A 12420-nucleotide genomic window follows, 5' to 3' on the forward strand; every position below is an offset into this window, starting at 1 on the left:
GCTCTACTAATTTTACATGAGCTTTTCCATACTCCTTAGCTAAGATGCGATACAATTTTCCTTTTAAATTAATGGAAGATTTCTAACACAATAACCTAATCCCTGACTTACTGGAAAAGTTCAAGCAAAACCAGTGGGAAACTTGATTCATTATACTTTTATGAGCTTTACAAGAACTACTTCCAGTTGCTCATACTCCTGAATCAGTTACGTTATCACAACTGCATCTCTCCTACTTGTGCAATGTCAAAAACAGTGGCATATACCCTGCTGGTACCACAAGATGATGAGTGTCTCACCTGAGGCAAAATATGTGGTAGTACAATGAAAATCCATGATGTGAATCATATAGGTCCAAATGTAAATGGAAATATGAGTTTAAAAAGAAAATAATGTTTATTTTATAAGCCCTGCTATTGAACAGTAGATTACAGTAAAGCTTAAATTTTAGTCGTATGAATATTTTATTAATTGCTATGATTATTATTATTTTTTTTTAATCTATTTATTTGTTTTGCTGGGCTGAGCTATCTAATAAGACCACCAGCTACAAATTCAAATAGCATTGCTTACCCACATTATTTGGGAACAAGACAACTTACTTATCCTAACTCCAGACGTACAACAAGAAAAACCTACCACTGTTTATTCCTTTGTAAAGTTTTATCACTTTGGAAGGCAGTCTGTTGCAATGAGAAAAATTTAAGAAAATACCTAAGTAGAACTGTAAGAAGAAAAATCTCATAAAGCTAAGGCCACGGAGAGAAAACACAAACTCCTAAAAAAGCCCAAGGCTTTGTTGATTCCTAGAGTTTTATTTGTTGATTACTTTGTTTTGTTCCTAACATTTATTCAAAGTTTTGAGGACTGGATGTGACTTAGGATGACTGTGTTTACCACTCTGTCTTTTACAGGGACATCCCTAAATGCCTAAGTGATAACAGTACCATTGAAAGCATTAAATGGCCCCAAATGTACCCTCCTTTCACATCCTCTCAAAAAGCATAGAGGCTGAACCTCACGGGAACTGCCACTTCTGAGTCAGAGCAAGAAAGGACAATAGAGCATAAACTAGATATGCATCTCTCTGCATAACACAATGTGAATGTTTTTGACCAGGTCTGCTCTAGATTTTCAAGCATCCATGTGAATATGAAGAGCTGGGAGTTCATCTTTCATACCTCTAAACCCCTGGTTGCCCAACTGAGCATCTGTAGCATTACTTAGCATTTAAATTTCTCAAGTAGCTATTAAATAATTTAACATTTATCTGTCTAGCTAGAGAAGATTGTTTTTATCATGCCCATAAAATATTTATCTATATCATAACTATAAGCCTTGTAACTATAAATACTATATTCAACACCATTCTTTTGCTCATAAGCTAAGAATCTTTTTAGAAGGATGCACATAACAGATGCAATACCTTAGGTGTGGAAAAAATAACAAAGAATTGATAAATAAAAACTTGAAACAAAACATGATGTCTCATTTCAATAATGTAGGACTTGTAACACAATTATAGTACAATCAGTCTTGATAAAATCACTGCATTGCCATGAGAAAACCAGCTGCTTTCACATGTTGATATCCAGCTTGTACAAAACAAACTAAGAAAAAGCATCAAGTCACATACAGGCTGTGATCCAGTCAGGTACTAACCTTCACGTTAGAAATTACTGACACCTGAAAAAAACAACACAGGATGACGATCTTAATAAAATGAATCACATAGCTTTTAAAAGACAAAATCATATTTATTTTATGATTATTTCTTAAATCAACTTTGTTAGAATCAGCTGAATTATGTGAGGAAACAGTTTAGAATTCCATTTTAGCTCTAGCTAGGAATATTAAAATGACATAGTATCCTTATGTTTAGTTCTCAATACCTTTTTGACAACAGAAAATGAAAAAAATTATATAAATACAAATTATGTAAAGTATAGTTTAAGGCTCCTGTCACTTCACTGAGCTGTAACTTGGTCCACAAGCATGCACAACATATTAAAGACAGAGGTAGAATCTGCACTGGGCTGTGTTGTTCTCAGGACAGGCACTTTTCCCACTGCAAATAAAAATATACGCTTGCAGTTTCTCAGAGAGGACAAAACACTCACTGCTCTGTTGCCCAGGACTCCTGCTTAGAGTTAGTCTCTTATTCCAGCTGCCACAGAACCTACACTGAGACCCTCAAGTCTCAGCCCTTCAGGCAGAAGAGAAGAAACATTATTAGGTGTATCAACTCGAGTAAGACAGATATATTAGCAGTTTTTTCCCCATCATAATCAAATAAGAGAATTTATGCTAGGAATACCTACTTACAACATTGCTAACTCCCCTTATGTTGACGGAAGGGAGAGTCAGATGTATGTACAGGTTATCATTCCCATGCGTGTTTGCTGCATTATCTGTGACAAAATATATTGCATTTGATTTGCTCTCTCTCCATCGAGTTTAAATCAGGTTAATTAAGTCAGCTGGCCTGTTTTTTTCCCCCAACACATTTATGCCAAAATAGTCACATTGACTTCATGGGAACTGAGTGATACATTTCTACTAAGTTCAGTTGATGGACAATTTCAATTTTCTTCTGCTCTTCTTCCCTGGAAGACAGATGAGCACGTCGGAGCGAAACAGTAATGAAGAAGCCCTACAGGTTATTGCATTGCCTACAAATCACTGGCAGGCACCCAGGTGTAAAGTTTGCTAGAAAAATAAGCCTGTAAAAAGATTTCCTGTCTTTTCCTTCCTGGTTTGCTGCTCCTCTTGCACAGCTTCTCCTTGAAACTCAGTGGCATGTGTTTCCCTCTTCTGCTGGCTTCTTTCTGCTTCCTTTGCTTCGTATTACACTCCTGTTTTTCCAACCCTGCCTCACGTGTCTGACACATCGGTCTCTCTGTCAAGCTCATCTCTGGGTGTTCCTGTTTATCCCTATGCCTTTGCCCCTGTTAAGGCCATTCAGCCATTCAAGCAGTTTCGTACAGGTAAATATGAAATTTATAGGGCAATCTCCAGAATTTTTAAGATTTTATAAAGGACTTCAAATACTAAAACAAATTTCAAGCAACTAATTATCTTTATTTACATTCTAGAGCAAGCTACCTAAGGAAAAATATGAAGATGCCAACGTATGCAAGGCCCAATTCTAGTAACTTCCAAACTTCGCACTATAAACGATTTGCTATTTTATCTCACCAAAAATCATTTGCAACATGGTAAAGAAATCCTCAAATTTTCAAAACAAATTCAAGCTTACAGTTATCAATTTATTAAAATTTCATTTAATTTCTCACTCTTGTTCCTCAGATGCTGCTCAGTCACTTTCAGCTTTACCAATATATAATTTTCTCATCAGCATATCCATGCCCCAGAGAGGACATAATGGACTTCTAAAAAACTGCCTTCCTTTACTCTAACCTTTTCAGTAACTGCCCCTGTTCACGTCGACTGGCGGATTAGCATCAGATATTATTTACTCACCTTTTTTCCCTTTATATTCTATTCTCCAGTCCGTAGGACATATTATAAAACAAGACTCTTTCTAATCAGTAACTCCCATGCCAGGAACCTGATCTGCTTTTCTCTGCAATCCCTGCCAGATAACGTATTTCCAGGTAGAGAGTTTTAACAAACTGATCCCCTTTCATCTCTCTCCCTAAGAAAAAATGTTTCCTGTTCCAAAATGTCCATCAAGTGCTTTCCATGGAGCTTCTCTAGAGCAAATTGGCGCTATTCTCTCTAATGTGGCAAAACATCTCAGAATTCTTTCAGATCTTTTTTGATTGTTGCAAGAGAGACACATTTCAGTGCCTACCTCAACAGAAAAGACCATTTTCTACAAATGGATTTATAATGAGACTCTTTTACTGCAGAGGTGGTGTGTAACTAAGATAAATCTGAAGACTTTTTTTTTTTTTTCCCCAAAAAACACACTCTTAACCTCTGTGTTAAAAAATAATTGAGTATTTCAGGGAATTCAAGAAGGTTGGGGCCAAAAGATTCAAAAAGATTGCATGTCCTTCATCAGTTGAGTCTGAGCCTGCATTACAACCACAAACTATAAACCAAATTCTGGTTTTGTGTAAAGGGCAATTTGGCAATTTGGCATTGTGGTGACAAGTAAAGAAAATTGTATGCTATCACAGAAACAGAGAGGCACTAGCAAGGATAAAAATGAAAGGAAGGGATTTTCAGAACAATTAAGAAAGTTTTGTTTCAGCTGCCTTTGCACATACTCAAGACTGAAGAAGCTCGTTCAGAACAGCAGTGAGAATTCTCAAAGCTGAATGTGCAGAAGAGGAATCTTTGCAACCATAAAAAATGTCACAAAATCTGTGTTTCTGTGAATGGGCTGTATGGGCTGCTCTGGTTGCGGATGGAGAAGTAGTTACCAGACAACAGCAGGACGGTGAGAGAGGAAATACAAGCTGGGAGGGAACTTCTGGAAGCCTCCCAGGAACTGACAGCCATGTTTGGAGCACATTTTAAAGCCGGGATACCACGGAGGTGCCGGCCCTGCCCACAGCCTCCAGCAGCCCCTGGCACCCACTGTGGGTCACATAAACCACACCACAGCCACAGCCTGGAGGGCAGCAGCTGCTGTTGGCGGGCGATGGCTGCAGGGCAGCATGTGTGTGGGCACCTGCTGAAGGAGGGGACCCGGGAGGGACCCTCCGAAGCAGGGGAGGCCCCTCTGCTCCGCAGTGAGCTGCTGGGGCTGGGTAGCCACCACGTGGCGTACTGTGTGGGCATGTGCTGTGCAAACAGCTTTCTGCTATTAATAAGAAGTCTAATTGATTAAAGATGTTCTAATAAATGTTGGCTGTGATCTGTTCCTCTTCCTGACTCAGTGCCATGTCAGTGATATTTAGAAGATACAGTATAAAAAAGCCACAAAACTACAAAGGTGTCATCTGGACTTTGTAAGCGTGTATCTTAATCAAGTTGCCTAAGCCTTAAACTTAGGCAGTAACAATGCTCTGAATTCCTCCAAAGGGCACCCATCAGCCCATTTCCTGGTTTCTCCCGAGCTCTGTATCAGATTGATTTCTGTAGGACCATTTTACCAGTGTGCACATGTACTGTTTTGGGCCGTGGTAAGTTTCTTCACAGGAGCTCCTATAGTGCAGTGTTTTGGATTTGTGACTGTAGCAGTGTTGGTAGGTACCCACCTTCCAGTTGCTGCCAAGCAGCGCTCCCATAGAGTCAAGGCCTTCTTTGTTTCCCGCCGTGCCTCCTTCAGCGAGGAGGCCGGGGGTGCACAGGAAGCGAGGGGGGGGACAGCGCCAGGACAGCTGGGCCAAACTGGCCCAGAGGATGTTCCGTGCCACACGATGCCGCGCTCAGCAATAAAAGCTGGCGGAAAGCACGGAGCAGCGGCACTCAGAGCGGTGTTGTTTGTCTTCCAAGTAACCGCACCGCCGAGACGGAGCCCTGTTTTCTTGGAAGTGGCTGCACATCTGCCTGCCAACGGGAGGCAGCGACTTAATTTCGCTTTGCTTGCACGTGCGGCTCCTGCGTTACCTTATTAATCCGCCTTTATCTCAACCCACGGGTTTTCACACTCTCGCCCCACCCAGCTGGCAGGCAGCGAGCGAGCGGCTCTGCGGGGTGCCGCTGCCTGCCAGGGCTCACCCACAGCAGCGTGGCAAATCCGGGCTCCCCTCACGCCGGGCTGTGGGATCGCACAGCTGCGGAGCGCGCACCCAGCCCGCCCCACATCTGCCCTGGGGCAAAAAACCGCGATTCGCTGCTTCTGGCCCCGGCCGCACGCCCCCCCCTCTAACCCCGCGGCACCCCCGGGGGCTCGCCCTGCGCTGCGGGCTCAGCCACACGCCGGGATCGGGATCGGGATCGGGCTCGCAGCCGCCTCACGCCGCCCGCGGGCAGGGGCGGGCCCGCCGCCATGGCGACGCTAACGGTCGCTTCCCCGGCGCGCGCCAACCCGGCCCCCCCCCCCCCCCAACAACGCAGGCAGGGGGCGGGGCGCGCGAGAAGGGGAGGGGTGAGGGGGGGGGCGAGGGGAGCGCGCGGCGCCACGCCCCCTCCTCCACCCGCCCCCGCCCCCGCCCCCGCCCCGGTGTTGTTGTCTCCGTGCGGCCGCGGCCGGCGGCTCTCGCGAGATCGGCGTTGGCGCCGTGACCTCCATGTGAGAGCGGCGGCGCCTGGTAAACACTGCCCGGGCTGCGGGATGGCTCCCGCCGGCGCCCGTTAGAGCCGCAGGGCCGCGGCCCCTTCCCGCCTGCCCCCGCCCCGCCCCGCCGCGCCCCGCCCCGCCCCGCCTCGCCTCGCCTCCGGGGCCCCGCGGCGCGGCCCAGCGGGGGGCGGAGGGGGTCGCCGCGCCTCGCCTCGCCGCGCCCCTCCGAGCCCCTCCGAGCGGCGGCCCGGCGGGCGGGGAGCCTCGCGGGGAGCCCGGCGGGACTCAGCCCCGCCGCCCCGAACAAAGGGCGGGGGGAGCGCCCGGCCCCCGCCGCCGCTGCCTCCTCAGCCTCCGCCGCCGAGCGCGGGAGAGAGCGAGCGAGCCCCCGGCGCCGCCCGGCGCGCAGCGCACCATGTGGATCCAGGTGCGCACCATCGACGGCACCGAGACGCAGACCATCGACGACCTGAGCCGCCTGACCAAGATCGAGTGCCTGCGGGAGAAGATCCAGGAGACCTTCCGCGTCAGCCCCGACCGGCAGCGCCTCTTCTACCGGGGCAAGCAGGTGAGGCGCAGCCGCCCCCAACCCCCCGCCGGCCGGGGGCTCTTTGTGCGGCCGGGGGCCGGGACCCCGCGCCCTCCCCCGGCTTTTGTTCGCCCCCCGTCCCGCCGGGCCTGCGGGCGGGAGCCCGGCCTGACAGGACGCCCCGAGGCGCGCGGCGCGTTGGTGTGGCTCCCGTTATTTTTATTTTTTAACGCTTTATTTATTTATTTTATTTTTTAAAATTTATTTTTGGTGCTGTTCCACCCCCCCCAAGGCCGGGCGGGTGCCGGCGAGCCCCCCTTTGTGTGTTTGTTTTCCCACCTGAGCCGCGGGAGGCTCCTCCCCCGCCCGCCGTCCCCGCCGCACCTCGCTGACAGGGCCGGGCCGCCACCGCGGGGCTCGCAGGGCCAGCGGCCGGCCCCAGCGCCGGGCAGGCGGGGACGGGGACGGAGCGGGGAGGACGCGGGCACGGCCCCGCGGCGGGCGGCCCCCCCCCCCCCCCTTTAACCCCCCCCTCCCCGCCTGCCGCCCCCACCGCTGCCGTCCCGTCAGCGCCCGGCCGGCCCCTCCCCGCGGCGGATTAACGGTTCTCGGTGCCCGGCCGTTGCGCGCCCCTCCCCGCGGGGCGCGTCACGTGGCCGCGCGGCCGTGACGGGGGGTGCCCGGCGGCCGTTACTTTGCGCGGGCCGGAGCCGGCGCGGCCCCCGCTGAGGGGAGGGGAGGGGAAGGAGGGGGGGGGGTGGTTAAGGGAGGGCTGCCCGGAGCGGCTCCTGGCCCTGGGGTCGGTGCCCTGCGGCCGGTGTGTGGCTGTAGGAACAAAAAGTAACGAGTGGCTGACAATCTCCCTTCGCCGTGAAGGTGCGGAGCCTGCCTTCTGGAGCGCGCCCCGTGAGGAGCCGGTACTTTGTCTAACGGAGCGAGCGTGTGTGTGGGGACCTGTAACGGCCCCAAACCGCTACAGGCAGCACTCCCCCCCCTCCCCCGCCCCGCCGGAGGGGCCGAGCCGAGGCACATCGGTCTTGAAGTTGTGTAACTCGCTTACGTTTGTGCTGCACCAGTGTATCTCTGCCTTCCGCACCAGGCCCTGCACTGAAAAAGCTTACCTGAGGAGAGGGGAAGATGAGCCTCTAACGAATTGTGCTTCTCTGTGTAGTCCATGAGTGGTCAGGCTAACCAGCTTGAACACTTATCATCCACAAATGCCTTTCTTAAAAGGGAGAATAGTGAAGTATGGCTGCACTTAACCCACCTAAGCAGCATTTCTCAGTTTAGTGCTTAGTTTATCGAGGCTGGGATGCAGTTGGGGTGGTATTTGCTAAAGAGTGAGGGCTTTCTTCAATAGTTTCACTAATTCCGCAACCATTTATGTCCATTTTCTTGCAGTTACCATAATTAATTCTGAAGTTTCCTTGGTGGTTATGGATTGCTTTTTCTGATCCTGTGGTGCTAGTAAGTAGAAAAAAGGTCAGAAGAATGGTTTTCTAAGAAGCAACATTGAACGTAGAGAGAGACACCAGGAGAGGAAAATGTAAAAAATTGCAACTCTTTCAAGATATGATAAAATCAGGAGATAAGGGGGTATTTCAATTAAATGTAAGGTGAACAGAAAGCAGTAAATTGGTATAAAGAACATGAAAAAACTAGGAAAATTCCTTCATCTCTTGGGGGGAAAAAAAAAAATGAAACATCATCCAGTCCACACTTTCTTATCTGTTTAGCACTCAGTGTGGTTAAATCTATGCAGTCTGCTAGTAGAGCTGTGATCCTGCTACTGAGTAGCGCTTACTCTAGTCTCTCTGTGACTTGCAGATACTTTGATCTTTCAAGTGCTGGGTGCAGGCAGACTGGCTAAATAACTGTGTTCTTCTAAAAATGGGAGGTATATGAGGTAATAGGGATATAGAAACCTAAATAAGTCACAGTTTATGGGCTGAATATCTACAACTCCATGGCCTTAGCTTGCAGCAGTTACGAAATCAGCCTCAACTAACATTTTAAGCTAGAGCTGCTCTTTTGCATCTTATGGACTATGAGCGTCCATGTCCAGTTAATGCAGTTTACCTTGTGTGCTGGAACTTGTTGGGTTTGATCTTCAAGTGCAAATACAGGGATGTAAGTGGGTAGTTCTTAATCTCCTGCTTTCAAGGGTTAGAATGCCCTAGGACTGCTGGTGAAAACCCAGTGTTGTGATTAATGTGATATTTAGTATTACGCTTTTTCCCTTGCATGACTAGGAAAAGCAATATGTAGTTTAACAGATTGTTTTCAATTTTTAACTCTTCCTGTCAGGAGGACCTACGATGCACATGTGGCATCAAAGAGTGAACCAGAGTAGTGTTATTCTGTAGCGTTGTTTGCTTGGTCTTTTGGGGGCATCCTGCACTCTGAGGATTCATTTTCCACAGAGCTAACTAGCTGTCAGCCAGAAAAGTCATTCTGTAACTTAAGGTAGAATTTCCTTAGTAAAGGGGACAGTAGTGTATGCATAATTCTTTGCTGTGGTGCAATAACCTAATAAACTCACAAGTTACAATGGGTTGTGTGGAGCCTCTCTGTCAGAACACAAAGACAAGGCAGTTTGACAATTGGCAGCATGATGTCTGTCTGTCCTAATTAGAAAGCCTATGTAGCACTTTTAATGAGGATAGTAAGTTTGCAGTGTTCATTAAGAAAAGCGAAAGAGATATCAGAGTAGATGAATTCTTGGCATCTTGACCTAACAGGGCAGACTTTCAACAGGACCAAGTAATAATCATTAGTAGGATTCCTAGACTTCAGTAATAATGCTGGAAAAATTGAGTGGTAAAAATATTTTTAGGTTTAAGTTTGGAAACTTGCCAGAAAATTTAAGGTTATGCAGAGGACCGCAAGAGTACAACTACAAACTCCAGGTTTTGTCTATAACTGAGTACGAACAACACTGCTGTGTTTTAGCAATATGCATTCTTTTTTGGGATATAAAAAATAACGTTGCCTTTTCATTATCCTCTCTCACCCTGTTGGGCTTTAGATTTGGTGAAAACTTAAAAGTGGCTATTGTTGTTACAGAAACCATCGCCTCAGGTGGCTCTGCCGTGGTGTTTACCAGAGTAAAGGTAATGAGGCAAAGTAATGAGGCAGTGTGGTGGGTTAACTTCAGCTGGTTGCTGGGTGCAAACCAAGCTGCTCTCCCACTGCCCCTCCTCAGCAAGGTGGAGAGGAAGAAAATGTAATGAACAAACACGTGTGGGTTGAGATAAGTAAGGAGAGGGAGATTGTTCATGAATTAACATCACAGACAAAACAGACTTGGCTTGTGGAAGATAAATTTATTGCCAGTTGATAATGAAGTAGTGCAGGGAGCACTGGAGGGAGGAGGGGGGGCAATTAGCACCTTCCCCCTTTCTTTCCAGGGTCAGCTTCAGTCTTGTTTCTTCTGCTTCCTACCTCTACATAGGCCAGTACAGCCCACCAGTGAAATGAGGTGGGCTGTGGTCAGTCCATAATGCTTAGTCTCTGCTACGCTTCCCCACCTCCAATGTGGGGCCCATCCCATGGGATACAGTCCTGCACAACTGCTACAATTAGGGTCCTTCCCACAGGCTGCAGATCTGCCAGAACTGTTCCAGCATGGGTTCTTCCCATGTGGTGCAGTCCTTTAGGAACAGACTACCCCAGTGTGTTTCCCCCCTGCCATGGGCTGCAGATCCTGCTAGGCCTCCTGCTCCACCGTGGGCTCTCTTCCACATGTTGCAGCTTCTGCCAGGAGCCTGTTCCCTGCATAGGCTCTCCACAGGCTGCAACATCCTTCAGGCTACGTCCGCTGCTGTGATGTGAGGTTTTCCAGGGGCTGCAGAGTGGAGATCTACTCCAACACAGCCCTCTGTGGGTTACGGGTTAGGAGGTGAGGGGGAAGTCAACCTCTGTATCATGGTCCTCTTCACAGTCCCCTTCCTTCTTCTCTGACCTTGGTGTCTGTAGGGCTCTTTCTCTTCCATTTTCTCACTCCTCTCTTGCAACTGCTGTGTAGCATTTCTAAAATATTTCTTAAACATGTTATCCTTGAGGCACAACTGGTGTAGCTCACTGAATCAGCTTTGGCTAGTGGCAGCTCCCTTTCGGAGCCATCTGGAATTGTCTGTATCCAACGTGGGAGCAATTCCTGGTCCATTTTCACAGAGGCTACCCCTGCAGTCCCCCTGCTGCCAAAACCTTGGCACAAGCCTGGTACAAGCAGTGGTAGAAGTTGCTTCTTAGTTTGATGATCTTGTTGGTGAGGAAGGTGCTTCAGGTCTGTTTCATGGAAGACTGAAAGGAGCTGGTGGGAGTATTGAAGCTATTCAATGTCTTGATGTCAGACTGAAATTGAAGTAAGATAAAATCAGGTTTACTTCATTAGAAGAAATTCAACTCTGGTCTTCTGCACAGAAAAGTGTGGTAGCACACATCTTGCTCCCTACCTGTACACTATTAAGTATGTTTTTTCAAGTCATCGCTGAGATACCAAAGTGCTTAATTTTTTGTTTCTCTAAACTTAAAAGATTGAGGGATAGTAGGAGTGGAGGAGCTTTAGTCTTGCATGTGAGCCTGCTTGTGATAAAACAGCCTCAGTGAAACATGCAGTTAAAATCTGGCAATAGGTCATGTCTTGGTTTACCTACAGCCTTTCCTATATAAGACATCTTTAACTTCTGCTGACCTGGACGGACAAGTGAGCAGTGGATAGAATCTCATGAGAGTTTAAGCTTCAGGCTTGTGAACTGTGTGTCTAAGGGCTTCTTAAATGCTAACAGCTTGGGTAGATTTCCAGAAGGAAAGAAAAGCATTATTTGTTGAGTTTTGCCCCAAAGAATGGGAGTGCCAAACCTATTCATAAAACAATCGAGTTTCTTAATGCAATTTCTTCCCAGCTTTATTTTGTTTGGAAAATTGTAAACACTTTCAGCTGAAGCTGTCTAAAACCCATCTGCCTGAGGCGAATTTGGGTGTGAGAAATCTTAAATTTGAGAAGTTAGCTGTATATCTTGAAGGAATAATTTGAAGCCTTAGAAAGGGAGTGATTGCCATTCTTTGAAGCTGGTAGTAAGTAGCTCTGTAGCTTGATAAAGGACTGCATTCTGGGCTCTGTGAGACACACACGGTCAGGCTGCATTCAAAAATTCCTGAAACATTCATGCAGTGTACTTCAAGCTTACTTGGCAGTCAGTTTGGTTGCCCTATTAATATTTTTTTTGGTTGCAGAAATAGTTTACTGAAACTGGCTTCTTGTTATATTGTTGAAGTTACTAATGCAACTTACCAGTCCTTAGTATCATTAACTTCATTCAAAGCACTAAAACAAGCTGAAGGCAATGCTGAAGTATATGTAGAAGCAGAGTACTTTATACTAGCTTATATGTGTGACTTCAGTATTAGGAAACTAGAAAAAAAAATGTATTTCCTGTACGAAAAGGCAACTAGCTTGAAGGCTGTGCTTTGTGGCTTATATATTCATGTAACCGAATTATGGTAGTTGAGCACTAGTGCTTTTCTTAACTTAATGTGGATACTCGTGCAAACTGTTTATTTTTTATATGGCAAGACTGACAACTGGATGGTGAGGATTTCCTGCCATTTCACCACTGGCACGCAATCAAAAGTTGATACCACTTCTAAGAGAACTCACTTTAAAAGCTCAAAAGTGGATGTACATGCCTAATCATTTAGTTGTTATGTTTGAATAACTGCCCTGATAAACTTGGGTCTTATATTATTA

At 47.1% G+C, this 12420-nt stretch overlaps 1 protein-coding gene across 5 annotated transcripts in view; it reads left to right on the plus strand.

Annotated features, from left to right (window-relative positions):
* Nucleotides 1-6114: 6114 nt before the first annotated feature.
* The window catches only part of UHRF2 (ubiquitin like with PHD and ring finger domains 2), an 85413-nt gene continuing 79107 nt past the window's right edge, over nt 6115-12420 (plus strand). Inside the window, exon 1 of one of the 5 annotated variants that reach the window (XM_038169768.2) lies at nt 6115-6707. In XM_038169768.2, coding sequence (XP_038025696.1) covers nt 6555-6707 — 153 coding nt within the window. In that variant the 5' untranslated portion in view covers nt 6115-6554. Of the gene's footprint in view, nt 6708-8069; nt 8136-12420 lie in introns of those variants that run through there. The other 4 variants (XM_038169765.2, XM_038169766.2, XM_038169767.2 and 1 more) reach the window with 4 other exon arrangements.

This window comes from Anas platyrhynchos, chromosome Z (genome assembly GCF_047663525.1).
Source record: "Anas platyrhynchos isolate ZD024472 breed Pekin duck chromosome Z, IASCAAS_PekinDuck_T2T, whole genome shotgun sequence".
NCBI classification, from domain to species: domain Eukaryota; kingdom Metazoa; phylum Chordata; class Aves; order Anseriformes; family Anatidae; genus Anas; species Anas platyrhynchos.